Source organism: Schistocerca cancellata, chromosome 4 (genome assembly GCF_023864275.1).
Source record: "Schistocerca cancellata isolate TAMUIC-IGC-003103 chromosome 4, iqSchCanc2.1, whole genome shotgun sequence".
NCBI classification, from domain to species: Eukaryota; Metazoa; Arthropoda; class Insecta; order Orthoptera; family Acrididae; genus Schistocerca; species Schistocerca cancellata.
Window position 1 is genome coordinate 127,695,768 of NC_064629.1, and position 24,579 is coordinate 127,720,346.

Genomic DNA, 24,579 nt, shown 5'->3' on the forward strand with positions numbered 1-24,579 from the left:
CATGAATTATAGTTACACTGTTGTGGGTGTGTATGTTGCCTATGTAATTGGGTAATAGTAAAGGATGAAGCACACTGCATTGTAGTACACAAATTTTAACTAGTGTTTTTCATTGAGTACCAATTGGTAATTATGACTGGATGTAACTGATGCACATTTCATAACCTACATATTATACATGTGAATGATTCAAGCCACACTTTTCCTACCCCTTAGATTTCATGTACTTCCAGTTTGTCTAAAATAATTGCATAATAAACAGTATTTAATGCTTTGGAGAGCTCTAAAATGAGTCCTACCACTTATTCATTACTTTTGTAGAATTATCATTGTTTCATCAATGTAATCCATTAAAAGCATTTATTTGTTTCGTCCTGGTCAAAATTCGTATTGATTACAGTTCTGTAGTTAAATAGTTAGTGACCCACTGCTTCATTAATCTCTCTGATACTTTGGAGAATGCTGATAAAATATTTTTCATCTTTATGCCTGTTACCACTTTTGAATAATGGTTTCACCTTTTTAAATTTCAATTTCTGTAGAAACAGTTCTTCAGTTAATTATATATAAGCAATATGTTTGATATCATAGCTCAGATTACCACTGTTCAAATAAAAAAGGTTCAGATGAGATGTTTTAGGTACCATATCCAGTAAAATGTAAATATTTTTAAATATTATTTTGAGTTCATGAAAAAAGAAAACTTTGGTATGCATATTATTGACCTGAATTTTCAGGTGCACAAGTTATTCTTCAAAATAAACACACACACACACACACACACACACACACACACACACACACACAACACACACACACACACACACACACACACACACACAGATGTAAGTATACATTTATTGAAGAGGATAGTAAGAAGACAAATTTATTACCTCACACTTTTACTGGTTATGCCCCAAATACTAGTGATGATTAAAGTTTCATACCACTATGTTACTACCATAAATTCAGTGTTCTGTGAAGCTATCATGGGTTGCTGCGATACTTTTCACAGTTCATAAAACTGTAACTATGAGGCATTTCATGAGTACTGGATGTATTTCCAACCATATTGTTTCGAAATTAGTCCTTTTGCCACTGTCATTGATAGCAACAATACATTTATTATACAGTTGCTAAGTGACTTCAATCCATTCATTCATTACATTCTGTAAATAGAGAGAGATAAACAGTAATTAACAAATCTCACTGGAATTCTTTGTTTCTATTATTGGTTTTCCATGTCCATTCAGCATTATCACGTATGGAAGTATGATCAGTAAGTTATTATCTAGTACAGCCTGAGTAAATGTTTTGGGATAAAGGCCCTGCTTGTTGATGTAAATTTCATATATGTAGCTTATGACATTCTTTGTATTTTGTGTGATGTCACCTCAATTAACTGCAGGTACAAATATTTTTCATTGCAGGAACATACGCTATCAATGGGTATCTGGATATTACTCCAAGGAATTATGCTTTTGACCTGAAACTTTCAGTGGACAAAAATGAACTTAATGTTAATGGCCATCTGAATTATGCTGAACCAAGAAGCATAGATATTGCTCTTGAAGTTACTTCTCCACAGTACCCTGACTATGGTTATGGTTTCCAACTAATTAACAAAAGAGGAGATGATTCAGTAAGTACAGAATGAATTCCTTATGAATGAATTTAAGTACTGTGTAATAATGTTCTGTCAACATAATCGCTACCAGTACCTTAGTACTTTTTCTGAAAAAGATTTTTACATTAGGACTTTGCAATTTTGAAATTGTTATATTTCTTCAGCTGAGAAATTTTGTCTGTTTCCATCATCAGATATTCATTCATTCATCCATCATATTTCATAGATCCCGTCATGAAGGAAAATACAGGGTACACACACATACATATGGTACAATGGTACAGTTGACTCTGAGAAGCTCATCCGCAGAAACCAGCACGGTTTTAGGAAACAGCGGTCATGCGAAACACAGCTGGCCCTCTTTGTGCATGATATACAACAGGCTCTAGATACCGGCTCCCAGGTTGATGCCATATTTCTCGACTTTTGAAAGGTGTTCAACTCAGTTCCGCAGTGTCGCTTCCTACAAAAAGTGCGTGCTTACGGTCTATCCAATGACATAAGTGGTTGGATAGAAAGTTTTCTAACAGACAGGGAGCAGTATGTCATCCTGAATGGGGTAACGTCAACAGAAACAAGAGTAACTTTAGGTGTGCTCTAGGACACCGTAATAGGTCCTCTGCTTTTTATGATTTACATAAACAATCTGGTTGATGGTATTGACAGCGGCCTTAGACTGTTTGCCAATGATGCTGTAGTCTACAGGAAAGTAGTATCACACAAAAGTTGTGAACAAATCAATGAGGATTTGCAGAAAATAAATGTGTGGTGTAATGACTGGCAGTTATCTCTCAATATTAGTAAGTGCAACCTACTGTGTATAACAAGGTGAAAATCCCCATTAATGTATGAGTACAAAATAAATGATCAGTCTTTGGAAGCGGTAACATCAGTGAAGTATCTGGGTGTGACTATTCGAAATGAACTCAAATGGAATGATCAGATTACACAAGTAACGGGTAAGGCAAACTCTAGATTGCAGTTTATTGGTAGAATCCTGAAGCGATGCAGTCCTTCAACAAAGGAAATAGCTTACAATACATTAGTTCGTCCAGTCTTAGAGTACTGTTCATCTGTATGGGACCCTTACCAGTTGGGTCTGATTCAAGAGATTGAGAAGGTCCAAAGAAGAGCGGCAAGATTCATGACTGGTACATTTACCCATCGCAAGAGCATTACAAATCTCATAGAAAGGTTGGAGTGGGACACACTTGCAGATATACGATGCACTAAACAGAAGGAGCTGCTCACTAAATTCCGAAATCCAATCTTCGCCGAGGATGTAGAGCATATATTATTACCACCAACTTTCAAATTGTGTAATGATCATCATTCAAAGATATGGGAAATAAGAGCTCGTACTGAGGCGTTCAGACAGTCGTTTTTCCTTCGTGCAATCCACGAGTGGAACAAATGGGGGGAAATATGACTTTGGCATGAATTGTTCCCTCCGCCACACACCACTTGGTGGCTAGTGGAGAATATATGTAGATGTAGATGTAGAATGGTGCAGTGTTGCTGTACAGGTAGATACAAAGAAGGAGGAGGGGAGGGAGAGAGAGAGAGAAAGCGAGAGAGAGAGACAGAGACAGACAGAGAGTGAGAGAGAACTCGTTAAAAAGATAGTTAAGTTTTCAGTCTTGTCCGTGTGCTTTTTGATGACTCAATGCCTCTGTTATTCAGTGAGTTGTCTCCTTTGCTCCTATGTTATGTACTTGCAAAATGTAACTCTAGTAATGTTATCCAGCTGGATATGAAAAACAATTTAAACAATTGGTTCTTTGTCTGTATAGTTTATAAAAAATATAGAAAACTCAACAAAAGTTAGAACCACTGCATACAAAATGTCTCTCTTTGTCATAGTGTGCACTAAAAATGTTGTTTCAACCACAATAAGTTTTCCAGCACCATAAAATGCACAGAACTGATTGTGTCAGCATTTATATTATTTTAAAATTTTCAGAGTGACAGCAAGATTATATTAGCTTCTGGAAGAGATCTGAAGAGTGATAGATCAAGGATCATTATTGAACATTTCATTAAAGGCAAATATGAGACCCTGGACAAGTTCAACCTAGAAACATCAGGGAAAGGTAAGGAAGAGTTAAGCAAAGTAAATAGCACCATAACTGTTTGATTATCTTCAGTACTGTTGTCAAACCATTAGTAATTAAATCTGAAGTAATTTTTTATTTGTTGATATGTACTTCTCATTGTATGCCTGTACTGAATTTCTAAAGACTATCTGAGCTTGTACTATGCCTCTAAGTACCACAATATTGGAGAAGAATTAAACTCTAATATTAATTTGGCGTGGACCAGAACTTTTATCTGTTTGATATGTTAAACATTCATCAGATACAACCAAAATGTGTTCTTAATAGTCCTGCAAAACATATCTAAAATGCTATCAGCATGCTCATTCACCTCTTCTCTAAGAGAGAAATTCTTTCAGATTTTCTCTTATATCAGTTTCTTTCAAGTTTTTAACAGTTTCTGCAGAGTATAGCTGATTTGCCACCTGTACCATCTCTAATATACTTTCCACACTAACACCACTCTATATTTCACCATTTCAGTCTTAGAAATAACAATTTTTGTTGTTAATACAAACTACAGTTACCTTTTTGATTTCGTCACATTGTTATGCTATGTCATATTGCTTGCTTAACAATCAGTTATACAGGTGTTTCTTTATGCGAATGATTTACTGTCCTTCCATTATTGTATTACCTCATGATTATCACCTCCTTTGAATGTATATTTTATTCCACTATAAAAATTTGGTTTGCATCATGATAGTCAAAAATTTCATTATAATACCTTTTCAGCATCAGTGAAGTGACAGTACACCACTTTTATTACTGTGTAATTAGTAAGAACTTTATTAGAACTTTTTTTGCACAGTTACTGCTACCATCTGTTTGTACTGAAAATGAGATGCATACTATAATAATTAGTTTGGGGTAGTCTTTTACACAGAGTCATACCAGTCTGTTTTGCATAGCTGCTCCATGGCTACAACATTTACATCTTTTTAGTTTGTGTTTGGGATAATTATTATTTATTGTATCAGTTTTACTAATGCAGATTTCTACCACTGGTCTGGAATATCCTGAAAATACTGGGCTTTTACATATATTCCACATTATATCAGCAGATAAAGTACAAAGTAAAAATGACCTTTGCAGAATACAGATACAAGCTGCATGGTTAGAATAAACATTGAAATATAAACATACTTTGAAATTGGTAAAACAGCTGTCAGTATTCCAAATATGGTTGTAATTAGCTCTTTGCTTCTTTCTGTAGGTTGTGTAAATTAATTTAATGATACTGAATGCTTCATGATGGGTAGAGTTATAGCATCAGAAAAAAAGAACTTGATCAGACAGACAGTTTAGAGAGAGAGAGAGAGAGAGAGAGAGAGAGAGAGAGAGAGAGAGAGAGAGACTGGCACATTCAACACCAGTGATTCTCTTAGTCTGAGAAATACAGCTTTTGTAAATGTCTAAATTTTGTTCTCATCCATCCAATACATTTTTAACTTAAGTAGATCCACAGAATTACTAATGCAATGGTTTTATTTTCACTGCAGTCATAGGTACTGGACATGAAATTCTTGGAAAATTTGAAATCAGTTCTAAGCCCAGGCATCTTGAGTATGACCTGAAACTTGGGTATGATGCACTAGAGCTGAGCTCCAGTTTGGTTGCTAAAAGAGACATAAAAGCCCCTGATGATTACGAATTAAAATTTTCAGTAAGTAAAATTTTCACTAATTCATTGCACTTTTCATGTGGATATGAAACATTATTTTCAAATGACCACTACTGAGATACATTTTATTACATGAAAAATTGCTTCTTCAAAAAATTAAACAATATTTTTAAAAAAAGCCAATTTCAAGGCTTTCAGTTGTCTTTGGAGGTAGTCAGGATTTAAGTTAATGATTTGAATTTATGTAAATCAGGATGTTCTCAGTATGTAGAAAGAAAAATTTCATCCTCTCTACTTCATTTATTACAGGCAAAAATTCTTGACAATAGTATCCGGATTGAAAGTTCTCGTGAAGTGAAGCCCAAGGATGATTCTGTATTCCTAAACACACTAATAGTGCTATCAGGAAAAAAATATGAGCTCCAGGTTGATATCAAGTCTGCAACTGAAGATGAATATCACACTTCCTTGAAAGCTGAAAGCACCTTGAAGATTGAAGGAAAAACTTCAGTCAGGTTTGTATTTCAGTCATTGAACTGTACAAGAAGTGGAAAAAGATTTGTATTTATAACTTCACTACTATTTCAAATTTATTTTTCTGTTTGTTTATAGATTATTCACAGAATTCACAACAGATGCTCAAACTATAAATGCACATGTTAAACTGTCAAGTGAAGGAGAAGATTCCTTTGAAATTGTTTACAAACTCAATAGAGGTTCTGGAAATCCAAGTGGCAATGCTAAGGTAATTAAAATTATGACAGAGTATAAGACAAAAGATATTTTCAGGATGTTTTTAGATAAGTCAGAATACCATTAATAGTAGCTGACTGCATTACATGAAATAATAAGAAAGAGTTATGTCAGTGAAAGTAAATTATTAATGAAGCATCTGATGATTACACTAAGTTTATTGGGATTTTTCTTACTCTGTTAATGGGTTATTGAATAATAGGTCCAGTTCACCTCTTCTTTAGTTGCATAAAAAACAGCTTTCATTTTCTGTATGCTTTCCTCTGTATTGTTTTCATGTATTTTTGTATCATTATTGGTGAAATTTAGGAGAGTAAATTATATCACTGATGTATTTTTAAATATGTGTTACTGGAGTATAATAACCTGTATCTGAATGTTTATTTCCTCATGCAACACATCTTCTTTTGTTCTATATATAGGTATGAGTAATTTTCCATGCTTCTTCGCAGTATTAGATTTTATATTCTACATTTTCATGTATTTTCTAATTTATAGTAGATATAATACATAATCATAACAAACCTTGATTCATAGTTTGGTTTCTGTTCTGTTGCGGCAACAAGAATACTTTTAACATTGTCTGTAACACTGTTTTTAAATTATTATTGATAAGCAGTTTCTAGGTTATTTAGGTTACAATGTTTCATTGATACCAAGGTCCTTAAAGAAGGGCAACAGGCTTAGAGTTGGCAAGAATGAAGAAGGAAACAACCATAGCTTTGCTGAAGGACCAACACAGCAACTGAATAAGTGATAACTCCCCAGAAAATTTAAATCATGTGGCTGAATGGAAATATGATCTTTGATTCCAAGATATAGATGTCAGAGAAATTAATGAACTATAGTACATTTTCAAAGGCAGTATTGAAGGAGTTCAGGGAACCACTACTATAGCTGAAATACAAGCACTACTATAGTTGAAATGCAGCGTTTTAATACATACAAAGCTGTTACTACAAATGTTCAAGAAGCTTCTTTGGTAAACCATCATCGCCAGTTTTGTAAAACCTTGTCACCTGTTTTGTAAAGGCCTTGTTGCTACTGCTGTGGAGGCCGAGTTGCCACTGTTGTTATGGTAGGCCGAGTTTGTGGAACGGCTTCTGGTGCAGTACACTGCTGAGACAATTTCTCCCTACTACAATTACACAGCTATGCCCCAGGGTCAAGTAACAGGATAGGAGAATGAAGGTTCTACAACATTCCAAAAAATTAGTAACAAAGTCACAGAAATGAGCTAAAAATGTTTACTTATCTTTGTGACTTGTCAGATAGTGAAATCTGCAACACTGCATGTAATACAACACAAAAAACGCCCACAGTGGCTAAGTGCAAATAATCATAGGTAAAGTTCATTGTACACAGCAAATGCAATTCACAAGAACTGTCTGTTCACTTCTGAGAGTTCAATAAACAACATTTCCTGTCTAAGACAGCCCTGGATGATGATCTATAACCAAGTGTGCAAGAGCTGCTCTTGTGTTTTCGAGTAGGCTTCTGTCTGTTGTCGTCCGGTCATTGGCAGATTTTACTCGGCCAGCAGTTGGCCGAGGTGAAGTTGATATCTTCATCCTCAGCATTGCCTGTGGTGCTGGTGGAACTCGTGTTAGTGGCGATTCTCTATGGCACTGGCACCAGCTCGCATCTTTGCATCTGTCGTGCTTTGCCCTGGCTGTGTCTTGTTTGGATGACACAACAGCTTCAGTGAGAATTTTCAGTAGGGGGAAAAAAACATTAAGCTAACAAAATGTTGTTGCAAATTTGGAGAACAAGTATTTCATATAGGTTTGGAAACATTCTGTGGCTTCCATTGCATACACCAGACTTCAGCCTGTGTATGAGTAAAACTGGAAATATTGGGAATATGATGTGGTTATAACTTGGAAAACAAAAACTTACAGGAAAATCATAAATATATGATTCTGGAACAAGAAAATTTGGTATAGCTGGATATGGCAAGGTAGTGGAGGAGGAATTTTGGAACTATTCACAAACGTAAATTACAAACAAAGATACAGTCAAATTTACAGATACTGAGAGCACCTCACTTCTTGGCAGGGTGATTATCAGTAATTGTATGCTTGTCTTTGCAGAACCAGAAACACTTCTCATTTTGAATGGAACTTTGTAGCAGTTGAAGCAAAATATGAGTTTCATATGTTACGTGATCATAGTAACAATATAGTAGTTAGATGCTTACTGTTACACATAATATACTAATATATATATCCTGCTAATTATAGCTGTTTGTGAAAAACTACCTGGATGGAACTGTAACTTTCAAATACAACAATGGAGTTGGAACTGGCACTCTGCAGATTGATGTACCAAAACTGCACCGTAAAATTAAAGCAACTGGAGATCTTACACTGTCTGGATCACAGCGTTCTGCAGCAATTGATTTGTACTGGGATGCTGATAGAGATCAATCAAAACAGTTGCATTTTAAGACTGAGAATGATGTTAAAGAAAAATCAATTGACTCAAAGTAAGTCTTATATATAATTCAGTTTTATATCAGATTTTTGTTGTTCACAATAATAACGACAGCAAATTACAGTAAATAATCATGTAAAAAAGAATTTTGTTTGTAGGAGCATTTTACCTTGAATGAAAGTGAAATAATTTAGTATAATCTTCACAACAGCTTTCAGTTAAAAAATTAACTATGTGTTTATCTGCATTTCACTAAATTCTTCGTCTTCTTCTCTGCTACTCCTTGTGTCTCCTCAGAGAAATTTGGGATGTTCTACTTCACCTGAATTCCATGTATTTTTAGATGTCTTATTCTCATAACTGAATCTGTAGAAACCTTAGTATAAGAAAATTTGATATAGCTGGATATGAAAAGGTGTGGAGGAGGAATTTTGGAACTGCATAGACATATATAAGGGGCAGTCAAATGAAAACGAGACTGACGGATATTTATTACTTCAAAAGTGAACACCATAACAGTTAATATATTTATCCCTCTGTGGGATAATACAGTTAATGCCTTCATAGAAAAATGGTTGCAGTTGCTTAAAGAACCATGATGGTACCCAGGCATGCACCTCTTCATCTGAAGCAAGTTGGTGGTGGCAAATGTCTTTTTTTAGGGCTCCAAACATATGGGTAAATTGCAAGGACAGATCCACATGTTGCCAGTGTTGTTTCAACAATGCTGCGGAAGTTTTGCTGGGAAGCTCTTACACATCACCCATACAGTCCTGATCTCTCCCCATGAAATTTGTGTATTTTTCTAGTCCTGAAGAAAGACATTCATCACCATCGATTTGCTCCAGATCAAGAGCTGCACACCTGAGTACAATCATGGTTCCATAGGCAACTGCAAACATTTTTCCATAAAGGCATTGACCACCTTGTCTCAAATTGTTTCAGTGTTGCAATCTGATATAGTATTTCATCTGTTGATAACAACAAATTCTTGCCATAGCCACAGGAGTGTGCATTTGGGTGTCTGTGTGGTTGGGTATGTGAATATGCATACTATTGGTGGATAAAGAGCTAGTGTGAACCACATTCTTTGTTGCTTGTCACTCTATGCATCAATCTGCTATATGTGAGTGGTTGTCTCTCCCTTAGTTTACGTTATTAAGCTATAAACAAAAATGTTCTCTGTGCACATACTAGAGTAACTGCCAAAATAATCCCTATATTAGAGTCCTTCTGATATTATAGTGCTATAGTTTACTCATTCAATATGTTTACACTTTAAGGAACACATTAAGACTACTGGATCAGCTAACAACACTGAACTTCAAAGGAAGCCTTTCTGGAGCAATAGATGATGGTAAACTGGAAGGACAGGGTGAACTGATACTTCCAACTGGAAGATACTTAGGTTTTAAATTTGGAAGAGCACTACATCTTACACAGGCTGATACTAAACTGGGTCTTCACATTCAAGCAGAAGATCGTGAGAGTGCTTCTAGTAGTCAGCCAAAGTGGAAGACAGACTTCTTACTTGATTCTGGTCTAACAAGAGATTCATTTCAAGGAGAAGCAAAGTTTTTGTTTGAAACAGAAGGAAAGCATGATCTGAAACTGTTCTTGTCTGGAAAATTACTTCCACAAGGAGAGAAAAAACTAATTTCTGGACAGGTAAGTACAGCCCTCTTGCTATGAGTGGATGTATTTATCAGAGGGAAGATAATTTTTTGTTTCAGAATAAAAATAGGATTATTGTTTTTTAAATGTTTTGAATTTTCAAGATCACTTAAGAAGAAGTATCATTTAATAATAGACTTTCTGAAATACATAATGTTACCTTGTTCGATGCAGAGAACAGCCAGACAAAATGGTATATTCCATTATAACATGCAAACCATGTTAAGATTGCACATACACTTACATCAGTGAACATTGGCAGGACAAACATACAACCCAGCATGCTGGTTATCTATAATGTTTCCTTTTTATCTCCTTTAGCACCAGCATTACCAAACAAGAAAGGAAAAATCTTACAGTATTGTTGGCTTGGTACCTCCAAATGGTAGGAGCAGCTGCCTAATCTGAAAGTGTTTCCCTCTTCTTCACAAAAGGGACCTTTTCCTCATAGTGTATGAGTGTTGTGTCTTATGTGTGCCTCATCGAGTGTAGGTGACTCTAATGCAGGGCTTTCAACTGGCCGGTTTTGAGCGCGAGTACTCATGTCTGCTCAGGCACGTGCTCGCGAGCAGGTGCAAGGTCGCCGAGTAGACAGGGTGGGGAGGGAGGGGATATGCGCGCGCATGTTTGAATAGGGCTGCAGTGTGCCTATTGAATTTGCACTGACTGTGTAACGTTTAAAGTACTACGATCAGCTCAAACAGTCACTTCGCTGGTTAAGAATCATGTCAAGTCGCCGTTGTGTAACCCCAACCATGCTTTCGCAGTTCAACCCCCATTGTGAGGAATTGTATCTTTTTACAGAAAAAGATGGTGTTGCAAAATGTTTAGTATGTCACAAAACGCTGAATTCTTTTAGGAAATTTAATTTGCAGTGACATTATATGTCATACCACACGAAAGACTACGGAAGTGGAAAATGTGATGGACCAGTTCGTGCATAGGAATTTATTAAACTGAAAAGGAAGCTATCCGAAGAAGATCTGGACGACGAAGAAAAATCAACTGAGGCAGCTCTCAGAGTGAGTTACAAAATTGCTTTGCTTTTAGCAAAATCCCTGCGCCCCTTCACTGATGGCAATTTAATAAAAGAATGTTTGGTAGTTGCAGCGGAACATTTGTGTCCATCTCAAGTTGAGCAGTTTCGGATTGTGCCATTATCTAACATGACCATTATGCGTCGCATACAGGACATGGCAAACGACGTCCAGAGCCAGCTTGCAAATATCTGCAAAGATCTTATGGCGTATTCTCTAGCTCTGGACAAAAGTGTATAAATGTAGAGTATAAATGTAGATGTAAATGTAGATGTAGATGTAGAAGTGTTGATATTACTGGAACAGCGCAGCTTGCCACATTTATTAGAGGTGTTAATAGAGATCTTCAGGTGAGGGACGAGCTCCTCGATGTAGTAGCCATGAAGAACATTACAACTGGAGGTGATATTTTAAGTAGTGTTGAAGAAAGTGTTGAAAATATAGGTTGTCGTGGAATTCTTTAGTTTCAGTGTCTACAGACGGTTCACCAGCGATGACAGGGAAAAAATCAGGTTTCGTTGCGCTGTTGAAGGAGAAAATGCAAAAACTGACCGTGCCGAATGAAATAAGGGGCGTTCACTGTGTGATCCACCAGGAAAACTTATGTGCAAAGAGTATCACTCTAAGAAATGTGATGGGCGTTGTTGTTCGTACAACCAATTATATAAGAAAGCATGGGCTACAACACAGGCTATTTAAAAGCTTCCTTGAGGATGTAGAAAGCCAGTATGGTAGCCTGCCTTATTACAGTGAGGTTCGCTGGCTTAGTCGTGGCGAATTATTAAAAAGATTTTTTTGCCTATTAGATGAGATAAATATGTTCATGGAAATAAATAACATGTGTGTTCCTGAATTGAAAGAGCCTTCATGGAAATTTGATCTCGCGTTCTTAGCAGATTTAACTAGCCATCTGAATGCTTTGAACATTTCACTACAAGGTAAAGATCTGCTAATTACTTATTTCATAGATCGAATACGAGCTATTAAAATGAAATTTACACTTTGGGTGAGTCAGCTGGAAACAGGACATCTAGCTCATTTTCCTAAATTATCATCCATGCAAGATGTTCACAAAGACTGTGAACGTTATTCACATAGTTTAGTTGCCCTTAAGGAAGAATTAGATCAACACTTTCAAGATCTGACAGCACTAGAAATTGATTCTGATCTGTTCTCCTCTCCATATTCAGCGAATATTGAAGAGATTCATCCTGAGCTGCAACAAGAAATTATTGACCTGCAGTGTGACAGAGAATACAGAGACAAATTTCAGAACAAGAAAAACATTTTGGAATTCTACAGACACTTCCCTCAGGATAGATTTCCTCGTTTGCACAAACTGGCGGCTACAATAATATCAATGTCCGGTTCCACGCATGTTTGTGAACAACTGTCCTCTGCAATGAAATGTAACAAGACGCGTCTAAGAAACCCATTGTCTGATCGAAATTTAAACTGCACGCTGCGCCTATAATGCACAAGAACAATTACTCTGAACATAGACACAATTGTAAAGGGCAAAAAGTACAAGATAATCGAGAATCCCACACTTCAGTGAAACCTTTCATTGTGTAACAGTTCACAAATTAATACGAATGTAGAGGCATACAGTAAGCTAATAAAATTTTGTGGCACGTGTACATTCTCTTTTATTTGTATCATTTGTCGCAGTAATAATTCGTGAGTGATATCCTTGCAGGTGGCCACGGGTTTACATTGACTGGCGGCAGCTGTTGTGTGTCCCATGTGACTCTCCCCACTCTCCGCTCTGGTCCAGTAGTGGGGGTAGCGTGCTCCCGCTGCTCCTTGCTCGCACCTTGCTGCTCACAGCTTGCTCCGCGAGCACGTATGTTGTGAAGCCCTGCTCTAATGGATGTGTGGTGTCATGAGTGTGCTGTATGATGATGAGAGATGGGAGAGGGTGAAACCCAATGTCAGCACATTGTCTACTCTTCTCAAAGAATACCTAGGGTAACACATAGCCTAATATCCCCATCTGATGGATGGATCACCATCAAGAATGTCACGTGTGCTGACTCAGTGATGCATTGCAAAGAGATTTAAAATCGAATCCAGGACATTTGTGTATAGTTTGGTTCAAATGGTTCAAATGGCTCTGAGCACTATGGGACTCAACTGCTGTGGTCATAAGTCCCCTAGAACTTAGAACTACTTAAACCTAACTAACCTAAGGACATCACACACATCCATGCCCGAGGCAGGATTCGAACCTGCGACCGTAGCGGTCGTGCGGTTCCAGACTGTAGCGCCTTGAACCGCTCGGCCACTCCGGCCAGCTTATAGTTTGGTGATCGGGAACTTATGCCATCCTCTCTCCTCTCCTTGCTGGATAAATGTTAATACTGAAATTTTCTACCACCATTAGGATTTGAACCAGCTACCTCCAAAATACTCATACATTTCAGTACAAATTGTCGTAGGCACATTATCACGCAAAATGTGAAGCATGAAAGACGACTACTAGCTTTCCAGGAACGGTCAGTATGAAACGTGTTATTTCAGTAAAGGAAACCTACAAAATAATTTGTGCCACCCATTAGTCATATTTTTAAAATTTTTATTTATTTATTTAGCTTATGACTAAAAATTTCATCAAATAAGAGTTAAAATATCCACTATCACAGAAAAAGTGCAGCCATATGACAAAGGAAAAAACTATGGAAAAAATGTAAAAACATTGAAGAATTTGAAGCAAAATAAGATAAACGTGAGAAGATACCAGTGAAGGAACCATTAAAGCTATATGCACAGATGTATTAGGAAAATAGCAGTTAGAATACTATGAATACACTCCTGATTTTCTGATGGAAGATGAAGCACAGAAACATTCAAAGATGATAATCCCAAATCTAATCAACTTGCAGATGATAGCTGTAATGCAAGTGTAATCTTGACAATCATTTTTCTTCCAGTTTTAAGGCAACCAACAGTGTTCCAAAATGGGACTTTTGCAATTATATGTACGAGTCGTGTTAAAAAAGAAACCAAACTTTTGCTATAACACTTTTATTTCTTATCGCACAACATTTTAACCACTGTGCCCCTCAAAATAGTCTCTGTGCTGGCAATACACCATTCCCGTCATTTCTTCCACTTTTGGACGGCCTCCTTGAACACATTTTCTGGGATGGCATGCAGATTTCATGTAGTAGTATAGTCATGAATCTCCTCTATGGTTTGGAAACAACATTCTTTCAATGTGATTTTAAGTTTGGAAAACAGCAAACAGTTTTCTGGGGCTATGTCAGGAGAATATGATAGATCGGTCATTACAGGAATGTGATATTTTGCTAGATATCCGTGATATGTGAGCTGGTGCATTGTCATTATGCAATATCCAAGTCTGGTTTTCCCACAGTTCAGGTTTATTCTGATGCCTACTCCACCAGCAATTTCTCTAAGTGTTAAGCAATGATTTCTGTGGATCACAACATGAACTGTATTGACACGGTCATCTTCTGCTTATACAGAAGGTCATCCAGGCTTGGGATAATCACTGTCCAACACTCTGCCATGTTGAAAATGCTTAAACCTCTCATACCACTGTGCAAAAGTCATATAGTCCTCCCCATAGGCTTGGCTAAGCAATTGCAATGCCTTTGTGGAAGTTTCGCCAACTTTTCGGGAAAATTTCACACGCACACACACACACACACACACACACACACACACACACACACACTGTTCTTTAGGTTCTTTTGTGGACACTTTGGCACTAATCTGACAAGCAGCTTGTGTGTGTGTGTGTGTGTGTGTGTGTGTGTGTGTGTGTGTGTGTGTGCTCACTTCAGCAATAGCTCACTTACTAACAGTCAGAATGAAAGGCAGCAGCAAACAGCAGTTTTTTGTCTGAACCTACCACTACATGTGCTCAGTAGCCACAGGACAATCCCTCCACCAGCTGATGTGCTATTTCAAAAATTTGGGTTCTTTTTGAACACACCTCATATAATACTGTTCAGTTAGATTAACAAGCCATAAATTCTTGAGACCAAAAGACATTTTTCACAGTTCGATAAGAAGTATGTGGTTTTGTCACTCAACCAAAGAATCTTATACAGGGTGAGTCAGGAGGAAAGGTGTGGTGTCACCACCAGACACCACACTTGCTAGGTGGTAGCCTTTAAATTGGCCGTGGTCCGCTAGTATATGTCGGACCCGTGTGTCGCCACTATCAGCGATTGCAGCGCCGAGCGCCGCCACACGGCAGGTCTAGTCTAGAGTGACTTCCTAACACTCGCCCAGTTGTACAGCTGACTTTGCTAGCGATGGTTCCCTGTCTACATACGCTCCAATTTGCAGAGACGACAGTTTAGCATAGCCTTCAGCTACGTCATTTGCTACGACCTAGCAAGGTGCCCTATTCAGTTACTATCTTCCAGAATGTAAATATTGTGAATCATGTACCATCAAGAGCGACGTTCGTCATTAATGGATTAAAGTTAAGTATCAAACAAATTATGTCTGCTTTCTGAATTCTCATTCCTTGTCATGTTCCAGACCTCACGTCAGTATAGTTCTTCCCTCTTCACGCCAGCCTGCGTGAGCTAAAATGCGTGCATTTCGGCCTCCACTCGTAACACGGTGTTGGCTCTTCTGCCAACACAAAAAAAGGTACATGCATTGAGGGGTGATATTATTAGTGATTCTGAACAAAAAACTTCATATGGATGTATGCCCTATTCCGAATGGTTTCCGAGATAGAACACATTTAATACCACTTTTGTACATTTTTCTTGAATAACTCGAAAACCGCACCCTCCTGCGGAAACGTGTCACAGTACAAAATTAAACTATATTAAGTTTCCTACAAAAAAGGTCCTATTCATTTTTTTCTCTAGAGCTAATGGTTTGTGCAAAGAGAGTGCGAGAATATTGAAAAATTCGCTAAATGCACATGTGCTGTAGCTTACGTAGTTTTTGTTGGCCAATTTGAGGTAGCATATTGAGGTAGCAAGTTGAGGCGAACAGTTTGATGTGAGACACGTGTGGTCTATCAAGTTGGGAAACTACCTCAGATTGGCCTACAAAAACTACATAAGCTACAGCGCATGCACGTTGAGTTAGTTCTTCAACATTCTTGCGTTCTCTTTGCACAAACCATTAGTTCTAGAGAAAAAAATGAATAGGACCTTTTTTGTAGTAAATTTAATATAGTTTAATTTTGTACTGCAACACATTTTGCTGGAGGATGTGGTTTTTGAGTTATTCAAGAAAAACATAAAAAAGTGATATTAAATGTGTTCTATCTCGGAAACCATTCGGAATAGGGCATACATCCATATGAAGTTTTTGTTCAGAATCACTAATACTATTACCTCTCAAAGCATTTGCCTGTCCTCCTTACTCACCCTGTATATGCAGAAGGCTCTTCCATGTGAACCAAAATCGTGGAGAATGGTGTAGTGTACTGGTGTGCCGTGAGATGCAGTCCAATCAAAAGCTAAACATATGATACCTGGTGACAGCTACCCCTGATAATCAAGGCATGTAACTGACAAAAATTATGAATGAGAAATACTGGAAACACCAAAGATTTTTATATGAGAGTGTATAATATTGCAGATATGTTTAAAAGAATGTAGTCTCTGGAATATGTAAGTGTATTTGAATTAACTGTTGTACCAAGATTATTGAAACACAGCTATTGTGTGACATAACAAACATTGAATCAGTAAAACAATTAAACTAACATTAAAAAGTAATGTAGTTTCACAGTTAATTAATATCGATAATGCCAAGTTTCATTATGTATGAACATTATCTATTTAAACATATGTCTTGATAAAGTAAAAGTAGTAACTATTTTTGTTTGATTTCCTTGCACAGTCATGAACAGACAAAGAGAATAAAAATGAAGAAACCCTCTTTTGTCTCAGTCAGGAGTGTGAGAAAATATTTGTATATCAATTTGTTTGACATGAGGGTTTTCAAGAACATGCAATTTTATTAGTTTTCAGGTCAAGGTTCAGTATTAGGTGGCAGAACATCTGTTATCAAGCTTAATTCTGAAATCGATGAAACTTTCATAACATACAACCTCAATAGTGAATGTAGTCAAGGATACCGAGCTAACATTGTGGGCAAGATAAACAGAGGTTACAGTCCAGTTGCTGTGAAGCAGATAGAAAATACTGTGGAATTACTTTTGCCTTTTGATAAATTGAAACAGCTAAAACACACCATAATAGGAACTTTTTCATCTCAACCTGAATCAGCACCTGAGGTAAGAAATGCACATTAAAATTTACTGTGAAGAAGTGATATAAATATGTACCAGAGTATTCTCTCAATCAAATTGTACTTCACTGAATTTAGCTTGAAATATTGTCACATTCTTTCTGCACTGCTCCTTCCAGTCTCTTCAGTTAGCACAATTTTCATAAGTGATGCAAAAATTGGACGTAATAGTGATTATTACATTAAATAAATTCTAAATTTTCTGTAAGTTTGGGTTTATTATGGTCATATCTTTGTAGCATATGTGCAAGTTATAAGACCATTATAATTATTCCAAAACTTTATCTACAATCTGAGAATGTGTAGAAATGGCTGGATTAAGTAAGTAACTTATCAAAATTAGATAAAATGAAGATGCTAGAGAAATATTTCCTGAACAAATGATGGTTCAGCTATGTTATGACAGCAGACTATTTGAATTCCTTCATATATCAGTCATCATAAATTACCATCTTTATATGTAAGTTCTGTATTAACATTCCTTTAGTTGCTAGAGTAACTGAATAAGGTTATTAATTATTTTTACCACATATCTTAGTGTATGCACTTATCTTTACAGTTCACAGTCAGCAATGTCCTTATTTGGAACAATGAGAACACCCTTAAACTCATAGGAGAAGCTGCTGGTGATGAGAAGGAGGGTAGAACCAAGTGGGATCTTATTTTACCAAAGGAAGAGCCCCGAACACTGGAAACAACATGGAGTAATGCTGGAGGTAAGGTGAAAGCAAATACAAGGTGCATCAAAAAAATGTATACACACTTTGGAGTGTCATTGCTTAGTAAATCTTGGGTCAGATAATGAATGTCCATCTTCTATGTTATCTGTCACACCTCTTGGAAAATGCCTTCTGCATATTCCACAATTGTCAGGTTTTGTTTTCCAAGTAGATCTATCTGAATATTTGATAAGATTTTCAACTTGGAACCTCACTCTTGGGGGTCCTTTGAGTCTCTATTTTTATATCTCCAAATCATTTTAGGTGAAATAGATACACAAGAAGTGTTCAATTACTGCTACATACTCCAAAATTAAAATCTAAATCAAATTTCTAACTTTACTCAAATTATTCATGGTATTATCTCTACTTTCATGCTTACCTGGGACTTCATTTTGTTTATCTGGACTTTGCTTAATTTTTCTTGTATCATTACCTCAAAGATAAGAATGGGATGGTTCTCATGTAAATTGTTCCTATCTCTTTAGTAATTCTGTGTTTCACATTAATCACCTACTGTAGCTGTATCATCCTCCTGATTGTTCTCTTCAATTGAACTTATAATTTAATATTGTATTCAGTAGACAGCTCAGTCACAAGTCTCAGAGGCTTTCAACAATTTTCAGTCTTTTTAATTTTGGTGTAATGTATGCTCCTTCAATTCTTTCTTAGACTACTATAATTATATCAGCTGCTTTTTCTTTCACAATTTTCATTCCCCACTTTTAAACTCATTTGCAGTTTTTGTGTATTACAGTATTTATTCTCATACTGCAGCTGGTTCTTCACATGCTCTCAAGATCACTGTGTCATCAATAAACAAGTGTATTTTTGTGATCTCTCATGTTTTCTCAGCATGCTTGATTAATAGTGTACTTCCAGGTTTTCAAATGAGTTGTCATTTCCAATTTATGCACAATATTTTGATGATTGTCCCAATCATCTTCTTCAAGTGCTGTGAGTTGTGTTGTTATGTGTACTAGACACAAGGAGTTGGTTATAGAGTCCAGGCAGTGAGTCAACTAACAGCACAACTTGGAGCACCTGAAGAAGAATACACCGAGCGAGATGGCGCAGTGGTGAGCACACTGGACTTGTATTCGGGAGCACAATGGCTCATACCTTCCATGATTTCCCTACATTGCTTATGGCAGATGCCGGGATTACTCCTTTGAAAGGGCATGGCCGACTTCCTTCCCTAAACCAATGGGACCAATGACCTTGCTGTTCGGTCCCCTCCAGCAAATCAACCAACCAACCAAGAAGATGACTGGGTCAGTTGTGAAAATATTGTGCATAAAATGGAAATGACAACTTGGCTGAACACTGTGAAGTACACTATTAAGCATAGTTTTGCTGCACCACCACTGCATCATCTCTTGAATAATTTATGTGTTTCATTTGTAGTAATTATTAATTATGTAATACATTTTAATGGTTCATTCACCATTCTTAAAATTCTTTTAGTTCTGTAGTGTCTGTTGTTTTGGATCTGTTGGTATTAACACAGTTGCTTATTGTTAACATTATCACAATTCCTTATTTTGGGACCGAGCGGGGTGGCGCAGTGGTTAGACACTGGACTCGCATTCGGGAGGACGACGGTTCAATCCCGCGTCCGGCCATCCTGATTTAGGTTTTCCGTGATTTTCCTAAATCACTCCAGGCAAATGCCGGGATGGTTCCTCTGAAAGGGCACGGCCGACTTCCTTCCCAATCCTTCCCTAATCCGATGAGACCGATGACCACGCTGTCTGGTCTCCTTCCTCAAACCAACCAACCTTATTTTGGAGAATTAAATGTCAATGGAAGTGTAGCATAATTTCATATTTCTGATACTTACTTGTGGCTCTAAGTTTTTAAAAGAGTACACTGATTTATTACATAACTGGCATCTTGATCTCTCTCTAATCATTTGCATAAGCAATGTCTTTTTGACCTTTTTCACATTTTTGCTCCACCTGTAGTATAGTTACAACTGTATATGGCAGTTTTATTGCTTAGCAGTGTATCTTTTACTTTGGTCTCTTTCTCTATTTTCACATTTTTTATGCTCTAAAATTAAGTAATCATCCGGAATTTTAACACACTTGGAGGCACAGTCACAGCGTTGGGCTTATTACCAAGTGCACATATAGTTATTCTGTGATGTCTAGCTCTCCTCAAAGTTACAAAAAGTTCCTTATGCTTAAATTTTATTGTTTTCTTTCCCAAACTTCAAGAGGCGTCCTGTAATTTTATGGGATTTCTCCATTTTTTTCTGCTTCTATCTTTGTATTTCTGTCACATATTTTGCTTTCCTTGTAGTGAAGTACATAATCTCACATGATTCTTTAACATAGTTTCTTATTATTGTGTTTTATCTTTACATTTGTATAAAAGTTCACCCTTCTTCAATTTAGTTGCAATTAAATTTTGAGGCAATGATCTTCGTGATTTGCTCAGAGCACCTGTTGGTCCCTGAGTCAAGTACTAAAAAGAGATCTTGACTAGAATATTATCTGTGTAAGTAAACATTATGTCTTTATTTAACAGACAAAAAAGTCTTCATTTGTTAAGAAAATCTTAGCAAAAAATAAAACCAAACTTGTGGAATAAATGTTCGTGAAATTTTCTGGGTATATTTAGCTGAGCACCATCTAGACTCCAGATGCCATGTTCCACAACTGAAACAAATTATACATCCTGACATTCACAAAGGTTTCCACCTCTTCTGATAAATTGATTCCATTCTCTCCATTTGCTTAAAGCAAAAATATATTCTCTGATACATAACAAATGGAATTCCTTTTATGTCAGTAGTAACAGTAATGTGTTATTGACAAGTGACCTTCACTGTCTAAAACATCACAAAATCACTTGTATGACAAATATTAGAAATCTCCTGATTGGACCCCCTGCAGGCCCAGGGGTAAGAATAGGCCCGAGGTATTCCTGTGTGTCGTAAGAGGTGACTAAAAGGAGTCTCACACGTTTTGGCATTTATGTGATGGTCCCCTGTAGTGTTTGACCACCATATTTCAAAATTTTCCTGAAAAGTGAGCCAATTGGGGAAGGGCAACTTACATGGTGCATCGTGTCCATCGTGTGTTGAGATCTTTAGCCCCCTTTCTTGTCGTCGCATTGCAGTCCCACTTGTTCTTCATCTCTTGGGCGAGGATACATTCCTGGGTGTGGTTTCCGCCATCCACTATGCTGTGTCGCTTTCTGCGCCGCCGCCGCCGACCATGGACTTCTTTACACCTGATATCCAGCGTGGTAGCCAGTCTGTTGTGGTGGGGCTGCCATGTATTCTGTTGGTTGTAGTCCCCTGACAACACAGGGATCACTCTGCTGATGCCTGCACTGTTGACTTACCCACGTATACCAAGGAGTAGATATCTCCCTGGGGCATCGGGACTCCCGGCAATGGCCATCCTGTCAGGTGCGGCTGGGTGGCGCCCATGGGAAGGGCCCTTGGTCGAAGTGGGTGGAATCAGGGCGGATGACATGCAATGAAGCATGGCACATCTTCTCTTGCTGGTCGTCAGCCGCCAGCAGTCTCTAAGCATTCGAGGGCCTCAATTCAGTGTGTAGACATATGACCCAAAATCGTTCCCCTTCCTGGCCACACCATGGGAGGAGTGAAAGGCCAAGGATGGCAGCAAGACCTATTCACCCTGGTACCTAGTTTGTATGAGAGCTGATGGGGAGTCTTTCAAGATGATGAAGTGCGAGTTATTTGTAGAGCATTTAGAGGATAAGTTTAGGGAGGTGGAGGTCTTGTCCAAAATGAGATCTGGGGCAGTTTTTACAAAAACAGCATCCTCTGGCCAGTCACAGGCATTACTCGCTTGTGACAGATTGGGGGATGTTTCTATTAGCATCACACCCCATAACTATGGTACAGGGTATTATATTCCACAGGGACCTACTTTTGCAGTCTGATGACAAGCTGCGCGCCAATTTGGAGCAGTGAGGTGTTCATTTCATCTGGAGAATCATCGGGGTCTGAGGGACAATCAGGTTGCCACTGGTACCTTCATCTTGGCCTTCGAGGGTGATACATTGCCTTAGAAGGTCAGGTGATGGTCTACCGCTGTGGCTACAAGCCCTATATCTCTCCCCGGATGTGGTGGTTTAAGTGCTTTAAGTTCGGCCATATGTCTTCCCGCTGTACTCCCAGCCTCACATGTCGAGATTGCAGACGCCCATCACATCCCAATACTCCATGTGCCCTGCCTCCCATCTGTGTCAACTGCAGTGAGCATCATTCACCTTGATTGCCAGACTGCAGGATTTTACAGAAAGAGAGGAAAATCATGGAATATAAGGCCCTGGACCGACTGACCTACACTAAGGCTAAGCGGAAGTTTGAACGCCTCCATCCTGTCTGTCTGGCATCCTCTTACACCACCGCTACAACTGTTTTAGCCCCATCAGCTCCACCTACCCCAGTCACCTCTCAGAGCCGGAAGACTACACTTGCCCCCTTGATGGTGGGGGGGGGGGGGGGGGGCAATTCCCTCCCTGTCACTCCTGCACCACCTACTTTGGGAGCAACAGCCCCCTAACCATCAGGGACATCCACCCCCACTTCTTTGCCGGAGAAGCATCCAACTTCTTCAGCTCCTCTCACTCAGAAGAGGTCCCTTGGGTCCCTCCCTTCCCAGGTTTCCACCAGTGGGAAAGCTGACATCCGCCAGTGGCTGAAGTGCCCAAAATCAGCTGGTTGAAGGGCTTCATGATCCTTCCCAGTCCCGGAGACTGAATCAGTGAAGAAAAGTCCAAGAGAAAGACCCCTAATACCAAGGAACTTGTGGTGGCACCCACCCTACTGCTACCTACAAGCTCTGCGTCTGAGGATGAGATGGAGATTCTGTCGTCTGCTGAGGACCTGGATCTCACCGGACCCTCAGACACAGTGGATATCGACTCCTCAGGAAATCAGTTGGTGGCAGCAGGTGACCCTGAGGCATAAACCACCTCATTGAATGTTCAATGCCTACCCAGCCTCTCGATCATATTATCCTCCAGTGGAATTGGTGGTTTTTCCCACCACCTTGCTGAGTACTGACAACTTATCAGCCTTCACCCTTTCTTCTGCATTGCTCTCCAGGAAACTTGGTTTCCGGTGATGCGAACCCCCACCCACTGTGGCTATTGGGGTTATTATAAGAATCAGGCAGCTTATGCAAGGATATCTGGTGGAGTCAGTGTCTATGTCCTTAACTCTCTTTACAGCGAGTGTGTACCTCTTCAAACACCTTTAGAGGCTGTCGCTGTTCGAGTGTGGACGCCTCAGGCTGTTACTGTCTGCAGTATCTATCTTCCACCAGATGGTGATATCCCACAACATGTATTGGCTGCACTGATAGCCCAAGTGCCACCACCTTTTCTATTACTGGACGACTTTAACACAAATAACCCTTTGTGGGGTGGCTTGGTGGCAACAGGCTGAGCCACTGTCATTGAGCACGTGTTGGCACAGCTCGACCTTTCTCTCTTAAATAATGGTGCCTCCACATATTTCAGTGTGGCACATGGCATGTACGTAACCACTGACCTTTCAGTCTGCAGCCCAGGCCTTCTACCGTTTGTCAAATGGAGCGTGCATGACAACTTGTGCGGTAGTGACTACTTTCCGATCTTTCTGTCACTGTCACAGCGTCTATCTTCTGGGCGCCTCCCCATATGGGCTTTGAATAAGGCTGACTGGATCTCGATCACCTCCATTGCCACTATTGAGCCTCTTTCTCATGACGTCATTGATGTGGTGGTTTACACGCTAACCACCAGCATTGTTTCTGCAGTGGAATCTGCAATTTCCTGTTCTTCTGGGTCCCCTTGGCAGAGGACTGTGCTTTGGTGGTCACCGGAGATCGCTGAGGCGATTGGAGATTGTAGGTGGGCCCTCCCACATCATAAGCGGCACCCATCACTGGAACACCTCCTTACCTTTAAGCGGCTCCATGCCGGAGCCCGATGCCTTATTCACCACCGGAAGCAGGAGTCCTGGGAAAGATATGTCTCCACTATTGGCATCCGTACCTCTCCATCGCAGGTTTGGACCAAGATAAGGTGGCTCTGTGGACATCAGACGCCCGTCAGGAAACCTGGGCTTTCCCTGAATGGAGCAGACTGTACTGACTCAGACACAATCACAGAACTCTTAGCGGAGCATTATGCTCAGAGTTCTGCTTCTAAGAATTACCCGCTGGCCTTCCGCTGCCTGAAAGAGCGGTTGGAACATCAGAGCCTTTCATTCCATAAGTGCCACCCCGAATTGTACAATGCCCCATTCAGTGAGTGGGAATTCCAAAGTGCCCTAGCCACTTGCCCTGATATGGCTCCCAGGCCAGATTGCATCCAC

At 38.8% G+C, this 24,579-nt stretch overlaps 1 protein-coding gene across 4 annotated transcripts in view; it reads left to right on the forward strand.

The window, feature by feature from the left end:
- Positions 1-24,579, forward strand: part of LOC126185194 (apolipophorins) — a 126,039-nt gene that overhangs the window by 57,507 nt on the left and 43,953 nt on the right. For all 4 annotated transcript variants that reach the window (XM_049928063.1, XM_049928065.1, XM_049928062.1 and 1 more), the window contains exons 21-29: positions 1,431-1,642; positions 3,591-3,720; positions 5,226-5,389; positions 5,657-5,862; positions 5,960-6,092; positions 8,344-8,588; positions 9,820-10,204; positions 17,222-17,494; positions 18,068-18,224. In XM_049928063.1, coding sequence (XP_049784020.1) covers positions 1,431-1,642; positions 3,591-3,720; positions 5,226-5,389; positions 5,657-5,862; positions 5,960-6,092; positions 8,344-8,588; positions 9,820-10,204; positions 17,222-17,494; positions 18,068-18,224 — 1,905 coding nt within the window. The remainder of the gene's footprint in view (positions 1-1,430; positions 1,643-3,590; positions 3,721-5,225; positions 5,390-5,656; positions 5,863-5,959; positions 6,093-8,343; positions 8,589-9,819; positions 10,205-17,221; positions 17,495-18,067; positions 18,225-24,579) is intronic.